The following is a 23,785-nucleotide window of genomic DNA, read 5'->3' as shown; positions in this document are numbered from 1 at the left end:
ACCCTAGTAGTTATAGCATGTCATCACTATAACCACCAGGGTCACTATAACCACCACTCTCACTATTATAAAACAAAAACAAGCAACTTTATAAAGTGGCATACTGTAAAGTATACAAATAAGGTACTCGACATGTATCAACTGTTTTATAGAAAGTCCCTTGTTATGTAAAGCATTTTGGGTAGCCTTAAAACTAACTTATAATTACTAGACAGTCAGACACATCTTGCACACGAGAACAGAAATATTTGTACTATATTAATTTTTCAACACGTCGGCCGTCTCCCACCGAGGCAGGGTGACCCACCGAGGCAGGGTGACCCACCGAGGCAGGGTGACCCACCGAGGCAGGGTGACCCACCGAGGCAGGGTGACCCACCGAGGCAGGGTGACCCAAAAAAGAAGAAAATCCCCAAAAAGAAAATACTTTCATCATCATTCAACACTCACCTCACTCACACATAATCACTGTTTTTGCAGAGGTGCTCAGAACACAACAGTTTAGTACCATATACATATAAAGATACACAACATATCCCTCCAAACTGCTAATATCCCAAACCCCTCCTTTAAAGTGCAGGCATTGTACTTCCCATTTCCAGGACTCGAGTCCGGCTATATAAAAATAACCGGTTTCCCTGAATCCCTTTACTAAATATTACCCTGCTCACACTCCAACAGATCGTCAGGTCCCAAATACCATTCGTCTCCATTCACTCCTATCGAACACGCTCATGCACGCCTGCTGGAAGTCCAAGCCCCTTGCCCACAAAACCTCCCTTACCCCTTCCTTCCAACCTTTTCGAGGACGACCCCTACCCCGCCTTCCTTCTCCTACAGATTTAAATGCTCTCCATGTCATTCTACTTTGATCCATTCTCTCTAAATGACCAAACCACCTCAACAACCCCTCTTCAGCTCTCTGACTAATACTTTTATCAACTCCACACCTTCTCCTAATTTCCAAACTCCGAATTTTCTGCATAATATTTACACCGCACATTGCCCTTAGACAGGACATCTCCACTGCCTCCAACCGTCTCCTCGCTGCTGCATTTACCACCCAAGCTTCACATCCATATAAGAGTGTTGGTACTACTATACTTTCATACATTCCCTTCTTTGCCTCCATAGATAACGTTTTTTGACTCCACATATACCTCAACACACCACTCACCTTTTTTCCCTCATCAATTCTATGATTAACCTCATCCTTCATAAATCCATCCGCCGACATGTCAACTCCCAAGTATCTGAAAACATTCACTTATTCCATACTCCTCCTCCTCAATTTGATATCCAATTTTTCTTTATCTAAATCATTTGATACCCTCATCACCTTACTCTTTTCTGTGTTCACTTTCAACTTTCTACCTTTACAATATAAAAATCTAATTATAGATACATTAAGGATGAAGCTAGATTCCTGAATTGATACAAGGAAAAATGCCAGTCTATTAATAAACTAGAATTGAAAGATACATGATAATATACACTTGGAAAATCCTAGAGAGACTAGTCCCAAATCTGCACACCAAAATCACTCTTTGAAAGCAAAAAACTCGGCAGGAGATGCAACATCTCCCCAATGAAAATCAGGGGTACCACGAGTATAGTACGAGAGAGCACAGTGTCAGGGGCCCAAGACTGTTCAACTGCCTCCCAGCATACAAAAGGTATTACTAATAGACCTCTGACTGTCTTCAAGAGGGAGCTAGACAGACACCTATGGTCAGTACCTGACCAGCCGGGTTGTGGTTTGTATATTGGTTTCCATGCAACCATCAGTATCATCTTGGTTGATCAAGCACTGATTTGCAGTGAGGCCTGGTCATGGACTGGGCTGCAGGGGTGTTGACCCCCTGAGCACCCTCCAGGTGTACTCCAGGAAGAATGGAAGAAAAACTGGGATAGTGTTGAATAACAAAAAAAAAAGGCACAATACCGTGACTTTGTCAATGGTCCAAGTCGGACCGAAACGTCGTCGTAAGCTTCTCTTTTATGTGCGGGTTATTTGTGTATAGTGTTGAATGAAAGACAGGGTTTTAGTATTAATTTGGCGTAATAAGGAAAGGAGGTATTTTTTTAACAGTAGCTTTGGAGTGGTTGGCTGACAGGAAGCCTCTGGAATCTTCAGGTAGAGAGTTCCAGATTTTGATCCTTTTATTCACATTGATTTTATACACAGGTTAATTTGGACATGTGGACTATAATAGAGATTTTCGTGACTGGTAATATGCATACGAGTTCTGTTGCAGCTATCAGGAAAGAGTTTTAGATCAGTATTTATATTAGAATTGATTGTCTTGTATGCGTAGTGTGCACAGTAGTACGAGTGAATTTTATGTACATGCATCAAGTAAGTTGAGACGGGGTGATAATTTATACAGCTGCTTTTTGTTGTGTTATTATTGGCTGTAGGTGATTTGTTATAGATGGGGTAGGGATAGTGAGTAGTATAGTGTAAGTAGTGCTATTTGAGGTACATAATAATGTATCTTACAGAGAATGCAAACTTATTTGAATACTCTTTTTATGTGCTGAATGCGGGAGTTGAATTTCAAGTTGCTGTCAAGAGACAGGCCTAATAATTTTGTTTCATTTTGTTTTGCAATGGGAGAACCATTACCCATAACATTTACGTAGTTGGACATTTGTAGCTCTGTTCCCAACCATCATGTAGAAGGTCTTTTCAGTGTTAAGAATGAGTTTGTTAGTAGTCATCCAGGTAGATTGAGTTCCTCATTAATAGTGATATTGAGAGAATTCAGATTTAGGTGAGAGATGACAAAAGTTGTGTTGTCTGCAAACAGAACAGGTCAGAGTTGCTGAAGAAAAGCAGGGGCACCCCTGTGCCAATAGGTTGCATTGATGAGGTTATGCCCTTGGAGATGTATTTGTGTCTGTTGTAAAGGAAGGACTTTAGATATGTAAGTGCATGCCCTCTGATACCATAATGTTGTAGTCTGCTGTATCAAATGCTTTCCCCAATGGAAATAAGTCACTCTGTCTGACTTTTTTGGGTTATCCTAGGTTCTCTACACATATGCTGCTATGTATGATAATTCTATGTAACTGTATTTGTGTATACCTGAATAAACTTACTTAATGACTTACTTACTTAGTAAGGTCAATAAAAATGCTAGTGGATATGCATTGTTTTCAAGAGCTGAAAAATGAAGTCTAGCATTTTTATAATTGCATCATTTGTGCTTTTCTTTAGTCGGAAACCAAACTGGCAGAGGTTGAGTATGTTCAATGATGCTAGAATAGAGTATAATCTCATATTACCTGAAGTTTACCTGGAGAGGGTTTCGGGGGTCAATGGTCTCGCGGCCCGGCCTGAGACCAGGCCTCATGATGGATCAGGGTTTGATCAACCAGGTTGTTACTGCTGGCCACACTCAAGCTGATGTACGAACCACAGCCTGGTTGGTAAGGTACTGACTTCAGGTGCCTGTCCAGTGCCTTCTTGAAGACAGCCAGGGGTCTATTGGCAATACCCCTTATGTATGCTGGGAGGCAATTGAACAGTCTTGGGTCCCAGACACTTATTGTGTTGTCTCTTAGTGTACTCGTGGTGCCCCTGCTTTTCATCGGGGGAATGTTGCATATGTATTAATTTTTTGAAGATTTTGAATAACAGTGGCAGGTTAGATATAAGTCTATAGTTATTTATGTTGGTTGGGTCTCTTTCTACCACCCAGGGAGGTACTACCGTCCTGTGGTAGTAGGTTGGTAGACAGCAACCACCCAGGGAGGTACTACCGTCCTGTGGTAGTAGGTTGGTAGACAGCAACCACCCAGGGAGGTACTACCGTCCTGTGGTAGTAGGTTGGTAGACAGCAACCACCCAGGGAGGTACTACCGTCCTGTGGTAGTAGGTTGGTAGACAGCAACCACCCAGGGAGGTACTACCGTCCTGTGGTAGTAGGTTGGTAGACAGCAACCACCCAGGGAGGTACTACCGTCCTGTGGTAGTAGGTTGGTAGACAGCAACCACCCAGGGAGGTACTACCGTCCTGTGGTAGTAGGTTGGTAGACAGCAACCACCCAGGGAGGTACTACCGTCCTGTGGTAGTAGGTTGGTAGACAGCAACCACCCAGGGAGGTACTACCGTCCTGTGGTAGTAGGTTGGTAGACAGCAACCACCCAGGGAGGTACTACCGTCCTGTGGTAGTAGGTTGGTAGACAGCAACCACCCAGGGAGGTACTACCGTCCTGTGGTAGTAGGTTGGTAGACAGCAACCACCCAGGGAGGTACTACCGTCCTGTGGTAGTAGGTTGGTAGACAGCAACCACCCAGGGAGGTACTACCGTCCTGTGGTAGTAGGTTGGTAGACAGCAACCACCCAGGGAGGTACTACCGTCCTGTGGTAGTAGGTTGGTAGACAGCAACCACCCAGGGAGGTACTACCGTCCTGTGGTAGTAGGTTGGTAGACAGCAACCACCCAGGGAGGTACTACCGTCCTGTGGTAGTAGGTTGGTAGACAGCAACCACCCAGGGAGGTACTACCGTCCTGTGGTAGTAGGTTGGTAGACAGCAACCACCCAGGGAGGTACTACCGTCCTGTGGTAGTAGGTTGGTAGACAGCAACCACCCAGGGAGGTACTACCGTCCTGTGGTAGTAGGTTGGTAGACAGCAACCACCCAGGGAGGTACTACCGTCCTGTGGTAGTAGGTTGGTAGACAGCAAGGGAGGCACTACCATCCTTTGGTAGTAGGTTTGTAGTCAGCAACCACCCAGGGAGGTACTACCATCCTGTGGTAGTTGGTTTGTAGACTGCAACCAACCAGGGAGACCCTACTGCCCTGTGGTAGTAGGTTTGTAGACAGCAACCACCCAGGGAGGTACTACCACCCTGTGGTAGTAGGTTTGTAGACAGCAACCACCCAGGGAGGTACTACTGCCCTGTGGTAGTAGGTTTGTAGACAGCAAACACCCAGGGAGGTACTACTGCCCTGTGGTAGTGGGCTTGTAGACAGCAACCACCCAGGGAGGTACTACCGTCCTGTGGTAGTGGGCTTGTAGACAGCAACCACCCAGGGAGGTACTACTGCCCTGTGGTAGTAGGTTTGTAGACAGCAACCACTCAGGGAGGCACTACTGCCTTGTGGTAGTAGGTTTGTAGACAGCAACCACCCAGGGAGGCACTACCATCCTGTGGTAGTAGGTTTGTAGTCAGCAACCACCCAGAGGGGTACTACCATCCTGTGGTAGTTGGTTTGTAGACTGCAACCAACCACGGAGGCCCTACTGCCCTGTGGTAGTAGGTTTGTAGACAGCAACCACCCAGGGAGGTACTACCACCCTGTGGTATTTGGTTTGTAGACAGCAACCACCCAGGGAGGTACTACTGCCCTGTGGTAGTAGGTTTGTAGACAGCAACCACCCAGGGAGGTACTACTGTCCTGTGGTAGTAGGTTTGTAGACAGCAACTACCCAGGGAGGTACTACCACCCTGTGGTAGTAGGTTTGTAGACAGCAGCCACCCAGGGAGGTACTACTGCCCTGTGGTAGTAGGTTTGTAGACAGCAACCACCCAGGGAGGTACTACCATCTTGTGGTAGTTGGTTTGTAGACAGCAACCACCCAGGGAGGTACTACTACCCTGTGGTAGTAGGTTTGTAGACAGCAACCACCCAGGGAGGTACTACCATCCTGTGGTAGTAGGTTTGTAGACAGCAACCACCCAGGGAGGTACTACTGCCCTGTGGTAGTAGGTTTGTAGACAGCAACCACCCAGGGAGGTACTACCGTCCTGTGGTAGTGGGCTTGTAGACAGCAACCACCCAGGGAGGTACTACTGCCCTGTGGTAGTAGGTTTGTAGATAGCAACCACCCAGGGAGGTACTACTGCCCTGTGGTAGTAGGTTTGTAGACAGCAACCACCCAGGGAGGTACTACCGTCCTGTGGTAGTTGGTTTATAGACTGCAACCAACCAGGGAGGCCCTACTGCCCTGTGGTAGTAGGTTTGTAGACAGCAACCACCCAGGGAGGCACTACCATCCTTTGGTAGTAGGTTTGTAGTCAGCAACCACCCAGGGAGGTACTACCGTCCTGTGGTAGTTGGTTTGTAGACTGCAACCAACCAGGGAGGCCCTACTGCCCTGTGGTAGTAGGTTTGTAGACAGCAACCACCCAGGGAGGTACTACCACCCTGTGGTAGTAGGTTTGTAGACAGCAACCACCCAGGGAGGTACTACTGCCCTGTGGTAGTAGGTTTGTAGACAGCAACCACCCAGGGAGGTACTACTGTCCTGTGGTAGTAGGTTTGTAGACAGCAACCACCCAGAGAGGTGCTACTGCCCTGTGGTAGTAGGTTTGTAGACAGCAGCCACCCAGGGAGGTACTACTGCCCTGTGGTAGTAGGTTTGTAGACAGCAACCACCCAGGGAGGTACTACCATCTTGTGGTAGTGGGTTTGTAGACAGCAACCACCCAGGGAGGTACTACCATCCTGTGGTAGTGGGTTTGTAGACAGCAACCACCCAGGGAGGTACTACCGTCCTGTGGTAGTTGGTTTGTAGACTGCAACCAACCAGGGAGGCCCTACTGCCCTGTGGTAGTAGGTTTGTAGACAGCAACTACCCAGGGAGGTACTACCACCCTGTGGTAGTAGGTTTGTAGACAGCAACCACCCAGGGAGGTACTACTGCCCTGTGGTAGTAGGTTTGTAGACAGCAACCACCCAGGGAGGTACTACTGTCCTGTGGTAGTAGGTTTGTAGACAGCAACCACCCAGAGAGGTGCTACTGCCCTGTGGTAGTAGGTTTGTAGACAGCAGCCACCCAGGGAGGTACTACTGCCCTGTGGTAGTAGGTTTGAAGACAGCAACCACCCAGGGAGGTACTACCATCCTGTGGTAGTGGGTTTGTAGACAGCAACCACCCAGGGAGGTACTACCATCCTGTGGTAGTGGGCTTGTAGACAGCAACCACCCAGGGAGGTACTACCATCCTGTGGTAGTGGGTTTGTAGACAGCAACCACCCAGGGAGGTACTACCATCCTGTGGTAGTTGGTTTGTAGACAGCAACCACCCAGGGAGGTACTACTACCCTGTGGTAGTAGGTTTGTAGACAGCAACCACCCAGGGAGGTACTACCATCCTGTGGTAGTAGGTTTGTAGACAGCAACCACCCAGGGAGGTACTACTGCCCTGTGGTAGTAGGTTTGTAGACAGCAACCACCCAGGGAGGTACTACCGTCCTGTGGTAGTGGGCTTGTAGACAGCAACCACCCAGGGAGGTACTACTGCCCTGTGGTAGTAGGTTTGTAGACAGCAACCACCCAGGGAGGTACTACTGCCCTGTGGTAGTAGGTTTGTAGACAGCAACCACCCAGGGAGGTACTACCGTCCTGTGGTAGTAGGTTTGTAGACAGCAACCACTCAGGGAGGCACTACTGCCTTGTGGTAGTAGGTTTGTAGACAGCAACCACCCAGGGAGGCACTACCATCCTTTGGTAGTAGGTTTGTAGTCAGCAACCACCCAGGGAGGTACTACCATCCTGTGGTAGTTGGTTTGTAGACTGCAACCAACCAGGGAGACCCTACTGCCCTGTGGTAGTAGGTTTGTAGACAGCAACCACCCAGGGAGGTACTACCACCCTGTGGTAGTAGGTTTGTAGACAGCAACCACCCAGGGAGGTACTACTGCCCTGTGGTAGTAGGTTTGTAGACAGCAAACACCCAGGGAGGTACTACTGCCCTGTGGTAGTGGGCTTGTAGACAGCAACCACCCAGGGAGGTACTACCGTCCTGTGGTAGTGGGCTTGTAGACAGCAACCACCCAGGGAGGTACTACTGCCCTGTGGTAGTAGGTTTGTAGACAGCAACCACTCAGGGAGGCACTACTGCCTTGTGGTAGTAGGTTTGTAGACAGCAACCACCCAGGGAGGCACTACCATCCTGTGGTAGTAGGTTTGTAGTCAGCAACCACCCAGGGGGGTACTACCATCCTGTGGTAGTTGGTTTGTAGACTGCAACCAACCACGGAGGCCCTACTGCCCTGTGGTAGTAGGTTTGTAGACAGCAACCACCCAGGGAGGTACTACCACCCTGTGGTATTTGGTTTGTAGACAGCAACCACCCAGGGAGGTACTACCACCCTGTGGTATTTGGTTTGTAGACAGCAACCACCCAGGGAGGTACTACTGTCCTGTGGTAGTAGGTTTGTAGACAGCAACCACCCAGAGAGGTGCTACTGCCCTATGGTAGTAGGTTTGTAGACAGCAACCACCCAGGGAGGTACTACTGCCCTGTGGTAGTAGGTTTGTAGACAGCAACCACCCAGGGAGGTACTACTGCCCTGTGGTAGTAGTTTTGTAGACAGCAACCACCCAGGGAGGTACTACCACCCTGTGGTAGTAGGGTTGTAGACAGCAACCACCCAGGGAGGCACTACCACCCTGTGGTAGTAGGTTTGTAGACAACAACCACCCAGGGAGGTACTACCACCCTGTGGTAGTAGGTTTGTAGACAGCAACCACCCAGGGAGGCACTACCATCCTGTGATAGTAGGTTTGTAGACAGCAACCACCCAGGGAAGTACTACCACCCTGTGGTAGTAGGTTTGTAGACAGCAACCACCCAGGGAGGCAGTAGGTTTGTAGACAGCAACCACCCAGGGAGGTGCTACTGCCCTGTGGTAGTAGGTTTGTAGACAGCAACCACCCAGGGAGGCACTACCATCCTGTGGTAGTAGGTTTGTAGACAGCAACCACCCAGGGAGGTACTACCACCCTGTGGTAGTAGGTTTGTAGACAGCAACCACCCAGGGAGGCACTACTGCCCTGTGGTAGTAGGTTTGTAAACAGCAACCACCCAGGGAGGCACTACCATCCTGTGGTGGTAAGTTTGTAGACAGCAACCACCCAGGGAGGCACTACCATCCTGTGGCAGTAGGTTTGGAGACAGCAACCACCCAGGGAGGCACTACCATCTGTGGTAGTAGGTTTGTAGACAGCAACCACCCAGGGAGGTACTACCACCATGTGGTAGTAGGTTTGTAGACAGCAACCACCCAGGGAGGCATTGCCATCCTGTGGTAGTAGGTTTGTAGACAGCAACCACCCAGGGAGGTACTACCATCCTGTGGTAGTAGGTTTGTAGGCAGCAACCACCCAGGGAGGTACTACCATCCTGTGGTAGTAGGTTTGTAGACAGCAACCACCCAGGGAGGTACTACCATCCTGTGGTAGTAGGTTTGTAGACAGCAACAACCCAGGAAGGTACTACCATCCTGTGGTAATAGGTTTGTAGACAGCAACCACCCAGGGAGGTACTACCATCCTGTGGTAGTAGGTTTGTAGACAGCAACCACCCAGGGAGGTACTACCCTCCTGTGGTAGTAGGTTTGTAGACAGCAACCACCCAGGGAGGTACTACTGCCCCGTGGTAGTAGGTTTGTAGACAGCAACCTCCCAGGGAGGTACTACTGTCCTGTGGTAGTAGGTTTGTAGACAGCAACCACCCAGGGAGGTACTACTGCCCTGTGGTAGTAGGTTTGTAGACAACAACCTCCCAGGGAGGTACTACCATCCTGCTAAGTGAGTGTGAAATGGAAGTCTGTAATTATTTTACATAATGGTAGGATTGCTGGTGTCTTTTTTTTTATCTCATAAACATGCATGCTAACAGGTACATCCTGCTACCTCTATTTATACTTGAGTCACACTACACGTGCATGTACGAGCACATATATACACACCAATCAGGCTTTTCTTCTATTTTCTTAATAGGTCTTGTTCATTATTTCCTCTTATCTCCATGGGGAATTGGAACAGAATTCTACTTTCGTAAGCAATGTGTGTTGTAAGAGGTGACTGAAATGCCGTTAGCAAGGAGCTAGTAACTTCTTCTCCTGTATAAATTAATAAATTTAAAAAAAAAAACTTGTTTTTCTTTTTAACCCTTAAACGGTCCAAACGTATATATACGTTCACGCGCGTAGCACCCCAAACGTATATATACGTTTTCTTTGTCATTCATTCAACATTGCCACAATAAGCCTGAGTCACCTATACATGAGAGAATGGGTGTGTGCACTCACTGTGTTCCATATTAAAATAATTGGGGATGCCTGGGTACCAGATTTTCGCTTAGCAGATTACGATGGGCTTAGAGAACACTTATCATCTGTTGACTGGGGTAACGAAGAGAGCTATCAATATGACAGTTTTCTGAACACAATACATGCTGCTCAAAGAACGTTTATCCCTTATAAGGAAATTAGATCAAATAGAAATGACCCAAAATGGATGAATAATAGGCTGAAATATCTACTAGGGCATAAGAAAGGAATTTATAGGCGTATCAAAAGAGGCGAGGGTCATCTTATGAATCAGTATATTGACATTAAGAGGGACATTAAAAAGGGGATAAGAAAAGCTAAAAGGGACTATGAAATTAAAGTTGCTAGGGATTCTAAAACTAACCCAAAAAGTTTTTTCCAGGTCTATAGAACAAAAGTCAGAGATAAGATAGGTCCCCTTAAAAATAACTATGGGCATCTTACTGACAAAGAGAATGAAATGTGCTCGATTTTAAATAATTATTTTCTCTCGGTTTTTACACAGGAAGACACTAATAATATTCCGGTAATTAATTTTTATAGTGGATCAGAAGAAGATAAATTATGTAACATCACAGTCACTAGTGAAATGGTTGTGAAGCAGATAGACAGACTGAAGCAAAATAAGTCACCGGGTCCTGATGAGGTTTTTTTAAGGGTTCTAAAGGAATGCAAAATGGAAGTCTGTGAACCATTAACTAATATTTTTAATTTATCTCTTCAAACAGGTGCAGTGTCTGATATGTGGAAGATGGCTAATGTAATTCCTATTTTTAAAACAGGGGACAAGTCGTTACCGTCAAATTACCGCCCAATAAGCCTGACCTCAATTGTAGGCAAATTACTAGAGTCAATTATAGCTGAGATTATAAGAAGCCATCTCGATAAGCATAGCTTGATTAATGATACTCAGCATGGATTCACAAGAGGCCGGTCTTGTCTAACTAATTTATTAACTTTCTTCAGTAAAGCTTTTGAGGCTGTTGACCACGATAAAGAATTTGATATTATTTACTTAGATTTTAGTAAGGCATTTGATAGAGTTCCGCACCAAAGACTGTTGAAGAAAGTAGCAGCTCATGGCATTGGGGCAAGGGTGCTCTCGTGGATCGAATCATGGCTCACAGACAGGAAGCAAAGAGTGTCCATAAATGGGGTTAAATCCGAGTGGGGATCAGTAACAAGTGGCGTTCCACAGGGATCAGTCTTGGGCCTGTTGTTGTTTATAATATATATCAATGATCTTGATGAAGGAATTACTAGTGATAAGAGCAAATTCGCCGATGACACGAAGATAGGTAGGATAATTGATTCAAACGTAGATGTTAGGGAACTTCAGGAGGATTTAGACAAACTCTACTCTTGGTCAGAAAAGTGGCAGATGCAGTTCAATGTAGATAAATGCAAGGTTATGAAGCTCGGGAGTGTCCATAACCCTAGCACTTATAAGTTAAATAATGTAGAACTTAACCATACAGATTGCGAAAAGGACTTGGGGTTATGGTAAGCAGCAACCTTAAATCAAGACAGCAATGCCTAAGCGTACGTAATAAGGCAAATAGATTACTGGGATTTATATCAAGAAGTGTAAGCAACAGAAGTCCAGAGGTCATACTGCAGCTTTATACATCATTAGTAAGGCCTCACCTAGATTATGCAGTTCAATTCTGGTCTCCATATTACAGAATGGACATAAATTCGTTAGAAAACATTCAGCGTAGGATGACTAAATTAATACATAGCATTAGAAATCTTCCTTATGAAGAAAGATTGAAGACTCTTAAGTTACATTCACTTGTTAGACGAAGAATGAGGGGAGACCTGATCGAAGTGTATAAGTGGAAGATAGGTATTAATAAAGGGGATATTAACAAGGTCTTGAGAATATATCTCCAAGAGAGAACCCGCAGTAATGGATTTAAATTAGATAAGTTTAGATTTAGAAAGGACATAGGAAAGTATTGGTTTGGAAATAGGGTAGTAGATGAGTGGAACAGTCTACCTAGTTGGGTTATTGAGGCTAGGACTTTGGGTAGTTTCAAATTTAGGTTGGATAAATACATGAGTGGGATGGGTTGGATTTGAGTGGGACTTGCACATCAGAGCTTATTTCTTGGGTAGCATTGAAAATTGGGTAGGTCAAATGTTTGTTAGTGGGATGAATTGTAAAGGACCTGCCTAGTATGGGCCAACAGGCCTGCTGCAGTGTTCCTCCTTTCTTATGTTCTTATCAAGAAGTGTAAGCAACAGAAGTCCAGAGGTCATACTGCAGCTTTATACATCATTAGTAAGGCCTCACCTAGATTATGCAGCTCAATTCTGGTCTCCATATTACAGAATGGACATAAATTCGTTAGAAAACATTCAGCGTAGGATGACTAAATTAATACATAGCATTAGAAATCTTCCTTATGAAGAAAGATTGAAGACTCTTAAGTTACATTCACTTGTTAGACGAAGAATGAGGGGAGACCTGATCGAAGTGTATAAGTGGAAGATAGGTATTAATAAAGGGGATATTAACAAGGTCTTGAGGATATCTCTCCAAGAGAGAACCCGCAGTAATGGATTTAAATTAGATAAGTTTAGATTTAGAAAGGACATAGGAAAGTATTGGTTTGGAAATAGGGTAGTTGATGAGTGGAACAGTCTACCTAGTTGGGTTATTGAGGCTAGGACTTTGGGTAGTTTCAAATTTAGGTTGGATAAGTACATGAGTGGGAGGGGTTGGATTTGAGTGGGACTTGCACATCAGAGCTTATTTCTTGGGTAGCATTGAAAATTGGGTTGGTCAAATGTTTGTTAGTGGGATGAATTGTAAAGGACCTGCCTAGTATGGGCCAACAGGCCTGCTGCAGTGTTCCTCCTTTCTTATGTTCTTATGTTCTTATATGCTCTTTTTTCCTTTTAAAAGAAAAGATTTCTTTTTTCCTCAAATTTGGGGCGCTACGCGAGTGAACGTATATATTCGTTTGGACCGTTTAAGGGTTAAGTCACCTTGCCTCGGTAGAATACGGCCAATATCATTGAGAAAAAAAAATTAATGGATTTTTTCATTTTTTCCTGTAGTTCCAGACTTGTGTAGTAGTATGTAATTAGCCATTCTGTAAAGGTGATCCTGGTGATAATTATTGGTAATAATATATTTATTTCAGTTTTTTCCAGGAGTACTTTCATTGTTCTGATATATTTGTTTCAGTTCTTTCCAGGAGTACCTTCAGTGTTCTGATATATTTGTTTCAGTTCTTTCCAGGAGTACCTTCAGTGTTCTGAAAGAGTTGTCTTTGAAACTTGTGGTAATGAAACAGCATTGTTTACAAAGGAATTCCTGGACCGTATGGCTGGACCCATTGTCCAGGTGAGACCTTCCTTCACTATGTTATCTGCTGGGATTATGAATTAACTGTCAGTATTTTTATTATTTGCTGGTGCTATTATTATCTGATAGGGGTCTTAATTGTCTGCTTTGGTTATTAATTACAGTATCTGCTTTGGTTATCTGTTGGTGTTATATACCTGATTGGGCTATTAATTAATTCTAGAGGCTTAATTATGTCTAGAGGCTATTAATTATCTCTAGGGGCTTAATTATGTCTAGGGCAATTAATTATCTCTAGGGATGTAGTTGTGCATAGGGGCTATTAATTATCTGTTGAGGTTGTTAATTATTTGCTCCTTTGTTATTTAGCATTAGAATTTCTTGTCAGTGTGTGTGTGTGTGTAGTATACACACACACACACACATATATATATATATATATATATATATATATATATATATATATATATATATATATATATATATATATATATATATATATATATATATATATATATACATACATACATACATACATACGTGTGTGTGTATGTACATTCATGTGCATTCATGCACAGGCATGAGCACGCACACACACTCAGACATATTGTAGTGGTTAGGTGATGAAAATAATGGTTAGTATGTGTAAAGATAAGTTAAACAAGGCACATACATTCCCAGTGATTTAATGGAACCAAACCAAATAGTTTTATGAAAGAATTATGCAGGAGGAACACTCTTGCCTTATTATCACATAGCAAGAAATATGTTAAATTATAAGGATTATGAAATGGCTTTCTTTGCCATCATTAATACAGTGAAACAAATACTAATTCTAATTTACTTTCTAATTACCTCCAAAAGGACAGCAAGGTAAGACAGAAATCCAGCATATGTGTATATGCATGTATATATGTATATATCTTTATATATGCATGTATATGTGTATATATCAGTGCATGTATATATGCATGTATATAGTATTTATATATGCATGTATATAAGCATGTTAAAAATAGGAGAGAAGAGTTATTAAATGGAGAGTTGGAGGTATTGGGAAGATGGAGGGAATATTTTGAGAAATTGTTGAATGTTGATGAAGATAGGGAAGCTGTGATTTTGTGTATAGGGCAAGGAGGAACAACATCTTGTAGGAGTGAGGAAAAACCAGTTGTGAATGTGGGCGAAGTGCATGAGGCAGTGGGTAGAATGAAAGGGAAATAAAGCAGCTGGAATTGATGGGATAAAGATAGAAATGTTAAAAGTAGATTTGGATATAGTTTAGGAGTGGTTAATGCTTTTATTTAACCCTTAAACTGTCCAAACGTAGATGTACGTTCTCATGCGTAGCACTCCAACCTTGATTTTCCCCATTTGAAAGCGCGTAAAATAAAACGTCGGTCTACGTTCAGAGCCTGCTGCACGTCAACGTATATCTACGTTTGGACAGTTTAAGGGCTAATAAATATATTGAAGAGGGTAAGGTACCTAGGGATTGGCAGAGAGCATTCATAGTTCCTTTGTATAAAGGCAAAGGGGACAAAAAAAGTGTAAAAATTATAAGGGAATAAGTCTGTTGAGCATACCTGAGAAAGTGTTTGGTAGATTTATTATTGAAAGAATTAAGAGTAAGATGGAGAGCAAGATACCAGATGAACAAGGAGGCTTTAGGAAGGTTAGGGGTTGTGTAGACAAAGTGTTTACAGTGAAACATATAGGTGAACATTATTTAGATAAGGGTAAAGTGAGTTTTGTGGCATTTATGGATTTGGAAAATGTGTATGGTAGGGTGGATAAGGGGGCAGTGTGGCAAATGTTGCAAATGTATGGAATAGAAGGTAGGTTACTGAAAGCAGTGAAGAGTTTTTACGAGGACAGTGAGGCTCAGGTTAGAGTATGTAGGAGAGGGAGATTATTTCCCAGTAAAAGTAGGCCTTAGACAGAGATGTGTAATGTCACCATGGCTGTTCAGTATATTTATAGATAGGGGTTTTAAGAGAAGTGAATGCTCGGGTGTTAGCAAGAGGTGTGGATTTAAAAGATAAAGAATCTAACACAAAGTGGGAGTTGTCACAGTTGCTCTTTGCTGATGACGCTGTGCTTTTGGGAGATTCTGAAGAGAAGTTGCACAGGTTGGTGGATGAGTTTGGTAGGGTATGTAAAAGAAGGAAATAAAAGTAAATATAGGAAAGAGTAAGGTGATGAGGATGGAAAAAAATTTAGGTAATGAAAGGTTGGATATCAGATTAGAGGGAGAGAGTATGGAGGAGGTGAATGTATTCAGATATTTTGGAGTGGATGTGTCAGCAGATGGGTCTATGAAAGATGAGGCAAATCATAGAATTGATGAGGGGAAAAAGGTGAGTGGTGCACTGAGGAGTCTATCGAGACAAAGAACATTATCCATGGAAGCAAAGAGGGGAATGTACGAGAGTATAGTTATACCAATGCTCTTAGAGTACTCGTCACAGCATTATGCCGGGTGAGCACCCTGGCATAATGCTGTGACAAAAATCAAAGGCCTACCATACAGGGGGGGCCTTTTTTCATTAGTGCATTCTGCTGGGTAGCAGCCATAAGCATGACGTCTCGGCCTGCCGCCACACTTCACAATGAGTTCTCATTGCTCATGTGGCTGCTGTGGTGAGAGGAAGTGTTGCACTGTGGGTGTCTGTAGGAAACAATCAGGCTGCAGTACTAGGGTTGAAAACAGCAGATATTACCAGGATACCTCAGGGATATGTTTAAGACAGTGTTCAAAATAAAGTTGCTAGTAAAGGCAAAGCAATTGATCAACAAAGAGAGATAGTAGAGGGCAACGAGTGACTAGCTCCCTTAAGGTTTACTATACAAATAGGAGTCTTAGAAATAAGATAGATGAGCTAAGATTACTTGCAAGTGCAGGTAATATAGATATTGCTATAACAGAGACCTGGTTCAACTTGGAAGATAGAGAAATGCCTTCTGAATGCAACATACAGGGTTATAAACTACAGTGGACCCTCGACCAACGATGGCATCGACTAACGATAAAATTGGGCAACGATGCGTTTTCCATAAAAATATTGGCTCGACCAACGATGAAAAACTCGGGTAAGGACATTCGTCCCGAAAGCATCTGCCTGTCCATCCAGGTGAGTGCGCCTCAGCTACCCTGCCTTCAGCTAGTGTGCCATTGTTTACAAGTCACAGAGGTCAGTTCCACGTGTACCTGCGATACATTTTGTATTATTCCAGTGTTTTTAGTGCTTGTAACTGCTATCCATGGGGAAGTGGAATAAGAATCTTTCCTCCATAAGCCATGCATGTTATAAAAGTCAACTAAAATGCCGGGAACAATGGGCTAGTAACCCCTTTTCCTGTAATAATTACTAAAAAGAATAAGAAGAAAATTGTCAAAGTGGGAAGTCTGAATGTGCGTGGATGTTGTGCAAATGATAAGAAAGAGATGATTGTGGATGTTATGAATGAGAAGAAGCTGGATGTTCTGGCTTTAAGTGAAACAAAGATGAAGGGGGTAGGATAGTTTCAGTGGAGAGGAATAAATGGGATTAGGTCAGGGATTTTAAATAGAGTTAGAGCTAAAGACAGAGTAGCAATAATGTTGAAGGATAAGTTATGGCAGGAAAAGAGGGACTACAAATGTATTAATCCAAGGATTATGTGGAGTAAAATAAAGGTTGGATGTGAAAAGTGGGTTATAGTAAGCGTGTATGCACCTGGAGAAGAGAGAAGTGTAGAGGAGAGAGATTTTGGGAAATGTTGAGTGAATGCTTGGGGAGTTTTGAAGCAAGTGTGAGAGTAATGGTGGTTGGGGATTTCAATGCTAAAGTGGGCAAAAATGTTGTGGAGGGAGTAGTAGGTAAATTTGGGGTGCCAGGAGTAAATGAAAATGGGGAGCCTTTAATTGAGCTATGTGTAGAAAGAGGTTTAGTAATAAGTAATACATATTTTATGAAGAAGAGGATAAATAAATATACAAGGTATGATATAGCACGTAATGAAAGTAGTTAGATTATGTATTGGTGGATAAAAGGTTGATGGGTAGGCTCCAGGATCTACACATTTATAGATGGGCAACTGACATATCGTATCATTATTTAGTTGTAGCTACAGTAAGAGGTAGATGGGAAAAGAGGAAAATGGCAACAACAAGTAAGAGGGAGGTGAGAGTGTATAAACTAAGGGAGGAGGAAGTTCGGGTGAGATATAAGCAACTATTGGCAGAAAGGTGGACTGGTGCAAGTATGAGCAGTGGAGGGGTTGAAGAGGGTTGGAATAGTTTTAAAAATGCAGTATTAGAATGTGGGGCAGAAGTTTGTGGTTATAGGAGGGTGGGTGCAGGAGGAAAGAGGAGTGATTGGTGGAATGATGAAGTAAAGGTTGTGATAAAAGAGAAAAAGTTAGCTTATGAGAGGTTTTTACAAAGCAGAAGTGTTATAAGAAGAGTAGAGTATATGGAGAGTAAAAGAAAGGTGAAGAGAGTGGTGAGAGAGTGCAAAAGGAGATCAGATGATAGAGTGGGAGAGGCACTGTCAAGAAATTTTAATGAAAATAAGAAAAAATTTTGGAGTGAGTTAAACAAGTTAAGAAAGCCTAGGGAACAAATGGATTTGTCAGTTAAAAACAGAGTAGGGGAGTTAGTAGATGGGGAGAGGGAGGTTTTGGGTACATGGCGAGAATATTTTGAGGAACTTTTAAATGTCGACGAAGAAAGGGAGGCGGTAATTTTATGCACTGGACAGGGAGGTATACCATCTTTTAGGAGTGAAGAAGAACAGGATGTAGGTGTGGGGGAGGTGCATGAGGCATTACGTAGAATGAAAGGGGGTAAAGCAGCTGGAACTGACAGGATCATGACAGAAATGTTAAAAGCAGGGGGATATAGTGTTGGAGTGGTTGGTATTTTTGTTTAATAAATGTATGAAAGAGGGGAAGGTACCTAGAGATTGGCGGAGAGCATGTATAGTCCCTTTATATAAAGGTGAGGGGGACAAGAGAGATTGTAAAAATCATAGAGGAATAAGTTTACTGAGTATACCAGGAAAAGTGTATGGTAGGGTTATAGTTGAAAGAGTTAGAGGCAAGACAGAATGTAGGATTGCGGATGAGCAAGGAGGTTTTAGAGTGGGTAGGGGATGTGTAGATCAAGTGTTTACATTGAAGCATATATGTGAACAATATTTAGATAAAGGTAGGGAAGTTTTTATTGCATTTATGGATTTAGAAAAGGCATATGATAGTGGATGGGGGAGCAATGTGGCAGATGTTGTAAGTATATGGAATAGGTGGTAAGTTACTAAATGCTGTAAAGAGTTTTTATGAGGATAGTGAGGCTCAGGTTAGGGTGTGTAGAAGAGAGGGAGACTACTTCCCAGTAAAAGTAGGTCTTAGACAGGAATGTGTAATGTCACCATGGTTGTTTAATATATTTATAGATGGGGTTGTAAAAGAAGTAAATGCTAGGGTGTTTGGGGGAGGGGTGGGATTAAATTATGGGGAATCAAATACAAAATGGGAATTGTCACAGTTGCTTTTTGCTGATGATACTGTGCTTATGGGAGATTCTAAAGAAAAATTGCAATGTTTAGTGGACGAGTTTTGGAGCGTGTGTAAAGGTAGAAAGTTGAAAGTGAACATAGAAAAGAGTAAGGTGATGAGGGTATCAAATGATTTAGACAAAGAAAAATTGGATATCAAATTGGGGAGGAGGAGTATGGAAGAAGTGAATGTTTTCAGATTCATGTACTGTACTTGGGAGTTGACGTGTCAGCGGATGGATTTATGAAGGATGAGGTTAATCATAGAATTGATGAGGGGAAAAAAGGGGAGTGGTGCATTGAGGTATATGTGGAGACAAAAAACATTATCTATGGAGGCAAAGAAGGGAATGTATGAAAGTAGAGTACTGTAGTACCAACACCCTTATATGGGTGTGAAGCTTGGGTTGTGAATGCAGCAGCAAGGAGTCAGTTGGAGGCAGTGGAGATGTCCTGTCTAAGGGCAGTGTGTGGTGTAAATATTATGCAGAAAATTCGGAGAAGGTGTGGAGTTAATAAAAATAATAGTCAGAGGGCTGAAGAAGGGTTATTGAGGTGGTTTGGTCATTTAGAGAGACTGGCTCAAAGTAGAATGACATGGAGAGCGTATAAATCTGTAGGGGAAGGAAGGTGGGGTAGGGGTCGTCCTCAAAAAGGTTGGAAGGAAGGGGTAAGGGAGGTTTTGTGGGCGAGGGGCTTAGACTTCCAGCAGGCGTGCGTGAGCGTGTTCGATAGGGGTGAATGGAGACGAATGGTATTTGGGACCTGACGATCTGTTGGAGTGTGAGCAGGGTAATATTTAGTGAAGGGATTCAGGGAAACCGGTTATTTTTTTATAGCCGGACCTGAATCCTGGAAATGGGAAGTACAATGCCTGCACTCTAAAGGAGGGGTTCGGGACATTGGCAGTTTGGAGGGATATGTTGTGTATCTTTATGTGTACGTATATGCTTCTAAGCTGTTGTGTTCTGAGCACCTCTGCAAAAACAGTGATTATGTGTGAGTGAGGTGAAAGAGTTGAATGATGAAAGTATTTTCTTTTTGGGGATTTTCTTTCTTTTTGGGTCACCCTGCCTCGGTGGGAGACAGCCGACTTGTTAAAAAAAAAAAACTGCTAAATAAGCCACCATGGGTCCCAAGAAAGCTTCTAGTGCCAACCCTGTCTTAAAAAAGGTGAGAATTACTACGGAATTGAAAAAAGAGATAATTGCAAAGTACGAAAGTGGAGTGCGTGCCTCTGAGCTGGCCAGGTTGTATAATAAACCTCAATCAACCATCGCTACTATCTTGGCCAACAGAAAGGCAATCAAGGAAGCTGTTGTTGCGAAAGGTGCAAGTATGTTTTCAAAACAGAGTTCGCAAATACTCAAAGATGTGGCAAGACTGTTCTTTGTGTGGATAAACAAAAAACAATTATCAGGAGGTAGTGTGTGTCAGCCAGTAATATGTGAAAAGGCAAGGCAGTTGCATGACTATTTAATTTAAAAAATTCCTGCAACTAGTGGCGATGTTAGTGAATTTAAGGCCAGCAAAAGTTGATTCGAGTGATTTAAGAATTGTAGTGACATACACAGTGTGATAAGGCATTGTGAGGCTGCCAGTTGTGACCAAAAAGCAGCTGAAAAATATGTGCAGGAATTCAAGGAGTATATTCACTGAAAAATTAAAACCCCAACAAGTGTTTAATTATGACGAAACAGGCCTGTTTTGGAAGAAAATGCCGCAGGAGGAAAAAGCACTACTAGGACACAAGCCTATGAAAGACAGGCTAACTCTAATGTTTTGTAGTAATGCTAGTGGGGACTGTAAAGTGAAGCCTCTACTCTTGTATCACTCTGAAACTCCCAGAGTGTTCAAGAAAAACAGTGTCGTCAAGACTAATTTGTGTGTGATGTGGAAGGCAAATAGTAAGGCATGGGTCACTACAGACATTTTCTATGATTGGTTCTATCATGTGTTTCGCCCCACTGTGAAAAATTACCTCGTTGAAAATAAATTGGACCTCAAGTGCCTCCTGGTATTAGGCAGTGCTCCTGCTCATCCTCCAGACTTGCCAGAGTGAATTGCTGGGGAGTTGAGCTTCATAAAAGTGAAGTTCTTGCTTCCTAATACCACTCCTCTCCTTCAACCCATGGACCAGCAGGTCATTTCAAATTTCAAAAAACTGTACACCAAAACAGTGTTTCGAAAGTGCTTTGAAGTGACCTCAGACACTGAATTGACCCTAAGAGACTTTTAGGTAAGGCTTGGGAGGGAGTGACTAACAGGACCTTGAACTCTGCTTGGAGGAAATTGTGGGCACATTGTGTACAAGAGAGGGATTTTGAAGGGTTTGGGGCTAACCCTCAGGAGCCTATGCCAGTTGTGGAATCTATTGTGGCATTGGGGAAATCCATGGCATTGGAGGTTAGTGGGGAGGATATGGAAGAGTTGGTGGAGGATGACGATGAAGAACTAACCACTGATGAGCTGCAAGAGCATCTGCAACAGCAAGAGACCACAACTGAGGAAATTGCTTCAGAGGAGGGGAGAGAGAAATGGAGGAATTTGCCTTCTTCAATGATTAAGGAAATTTGTGCAAAGTGGGTTGACGTGCAAACCATTATGGACGAACATCACCCTGACACAGCTATTGCAAGCCGTACTGGTGACTTTTACAATGACAATGTTGTGGCTCATTTTAGGAAAATCTTAAAGGAATGCCAGATACAGAGCTCTGTGGATAAATTTTTGGTGCGACAGAGGTCCAGTGACTGTCAAGTTGTTCCCAGTGGCATTAAAAAAAAAAAAAAAGGAAAGTAACCCAGGAAAAGGACTTGGTACCTAAAGTCCTTATGGAAGCGGATTCCCCTTCCAAACAATAATACACCACCATCATCTCCCATCTCATCACTCATCACTACATCTTCAATAAAGGTAAGTGTCATTTATTCTTCATTTTTTTTTTTTTTTTTATTATCACACCGGCCGATTCCCACCAAGGCAGGGTGGCCCGAAAAAGAAAAACTTTCACCATCATTCACTCCATCACTGTCTTGCCAGAAGGGTGCTTTACACTACAGTTTTTAAACTGCAACATTAACACCCCTCCTTCAGAGTGCAGGCACTGTACTTCCCATCTCCAGAACTCAAGTCCGGCCTGCCGGTTTCCCTGAATCCCTTCATAAATGTTACTTTGCTCACACTCCAACAGCACGTCAAGTATTAAAAACCATTTGTCTCCATTCACTCCTATCAAACACGCTCACGCATGCCTGCTGGAAGTCCAAGCCCCTCGCACACAAAACCTCCTTTACCCCCTCCCTCCAACCCTTCCTAGGCCGACCCCTACCCCGCCTTCCTTCCACTACAGACTGATACACTCTTGAAGTCATTCTGTTTCGCTCCATTCTCTCTACATGTCCGAACCACCTCAACAACCCTTCCTCAGCCCTCTGGACAACAGTTTTGGTAATCCCGCACCTCCTCCTAACTTCCAAACTACTAATTCTCTGCATTATATTCACACCACACATTGCCCTCAGACATGACATCTCCACTGCCTCCAGCCTTCTCCTCGCTGCAACATTCATCACCCACGCTTCACACCCATATAAGAGCGTTGGTAAAACTATACTCTCATACATTCCCCTCTTTGCCTCCAAGGACAAAGTTCTTTGTCTCCACAGACTCCTAAGTGCACCACTCACTCTTTTTCCCTCATCAATTCTATGATTCACCTCATCTTTCATAGACCCATCCGCTGACACGTCCACTCCCAAATATCTGAATACGTTCACCTCCTCCATACTCTCTCCCTCCAATCTGATATTCAATCTTTCATCACCTAATCTTTTTGTTATCCTCATAACCTTACTCTTTCCTGTATTCACCTTTAATTTTCTTCTTTTGCACACCCTACCAAATTCATCCACCAATCTCTGCAACTTCTCTTCAGAATCTCCCAAGAGCACAGTGTCATCAGCAAAGAGCAGCTGTGACAACTCCCACTTTGTGTGTGATTCTTTATCTTTTAACTCCACGCCTCTTGCCAAGACCCTCGCATTTACTTCTCTTACAACCCCATCTATAAATATATTAAACAACCACGGTGACATCACACATCCTTGTCTAAGGCCTACTTTTACTGGGAAAAAATTTCCCTCTTTCCTACATACTCTAACTTGAGCCTCACTATCCTCGTAAAAACTCTTCACTGCTTTCAGTAACCTACCTCCTACACCATACACTTGCAACATCTGCCACATTGCCCCCCTATCCACCCTGTCATACGCCTTTTCCAAATCCATAAATGCCACAAAGACCTCTTTAGCCTTATCTAAATACTGTTCACTTATATGTTTCACTGTAAACACCTGGTCCACACACCCCCTACCTTTCCTAAAGCCTCCTTGTTCATCTGCTATCCTATTCTCCGTCTTACTCTTAATTCTTTCAATTATAACTCTACCATACACTTTACCAGGTACACTCAACAGACTTATCCCCCTATAATTTTTGCACTCTCTTTTATCCCCTTTGCCTTTATACAAAGGAACTATGCATGCTCTCTGCCAATCCCTAGGTACCTTACCCTCTTCCATACATTTATTAAATAATTGCACCAACCACTCCAAAACTATATCCCCACCTGCTTTTAACATTTCTATCTTTATCCCATCAATCCCGGCTGCCTTACCCCCTTTCATTTTACCTACTGCCTCACGAACTTCCCCCACACTCACAACTGGCTCTTCCTCACTCCTACAAGATGTTATTCCTCCTTGCCCTATACACGAAATCACAGCTTCCCTATCTTCATCAACATTTAACAATTCCTCAAAATATTCCTTCCATCTTCCCAATAC

General features: G+C 43.4%; 1 protein-coding gene across 2 annotated transcripts in view; it reads left to right on the top strand.

Annotated features, from left to right (window-relative positions):
* The window catches only part of LOC128697923 (uncharacterized), a 651,973-nt gene that overhangs the window by 614,386 nt on the left and 13,802 nt on the right, over window positions 1-23,785 (top strand). For both annotated transcript variants that reach the window (XM_070099541.1, XM_070099542.1), the window contains one exon: window positions 13,323-13,437. In XM_070099541.1, coding sequence (XP_069955642.1) covers window positions 13,323-13,437 — 115 coding nt within the window. The remainder of the gene's footprint in view (window positions 1-13,322; window positions 13,438-23,785) is intronic.

The sequence above is a fragment of the Cherax quadricarinatus genome, chromosome 68 (assembly GCF_038502225.1).
Source record: "Cherax quadricarinatus isolate ZL_2023a chromosome 68, ASM3850222v1, whole genome shotgun sequence".
In the NCBI taxonomy this organism is placed as follows: domain Eukaryota; kingdom Metazoa; phylum Arthropoda; class Malacostraca; order Decapoda; family Parastacidae; genus Cherax; species Cherax quadricarinatus.
This window is presented reverse-complemented; position numbering and strand designations above follow the sequence as displayed.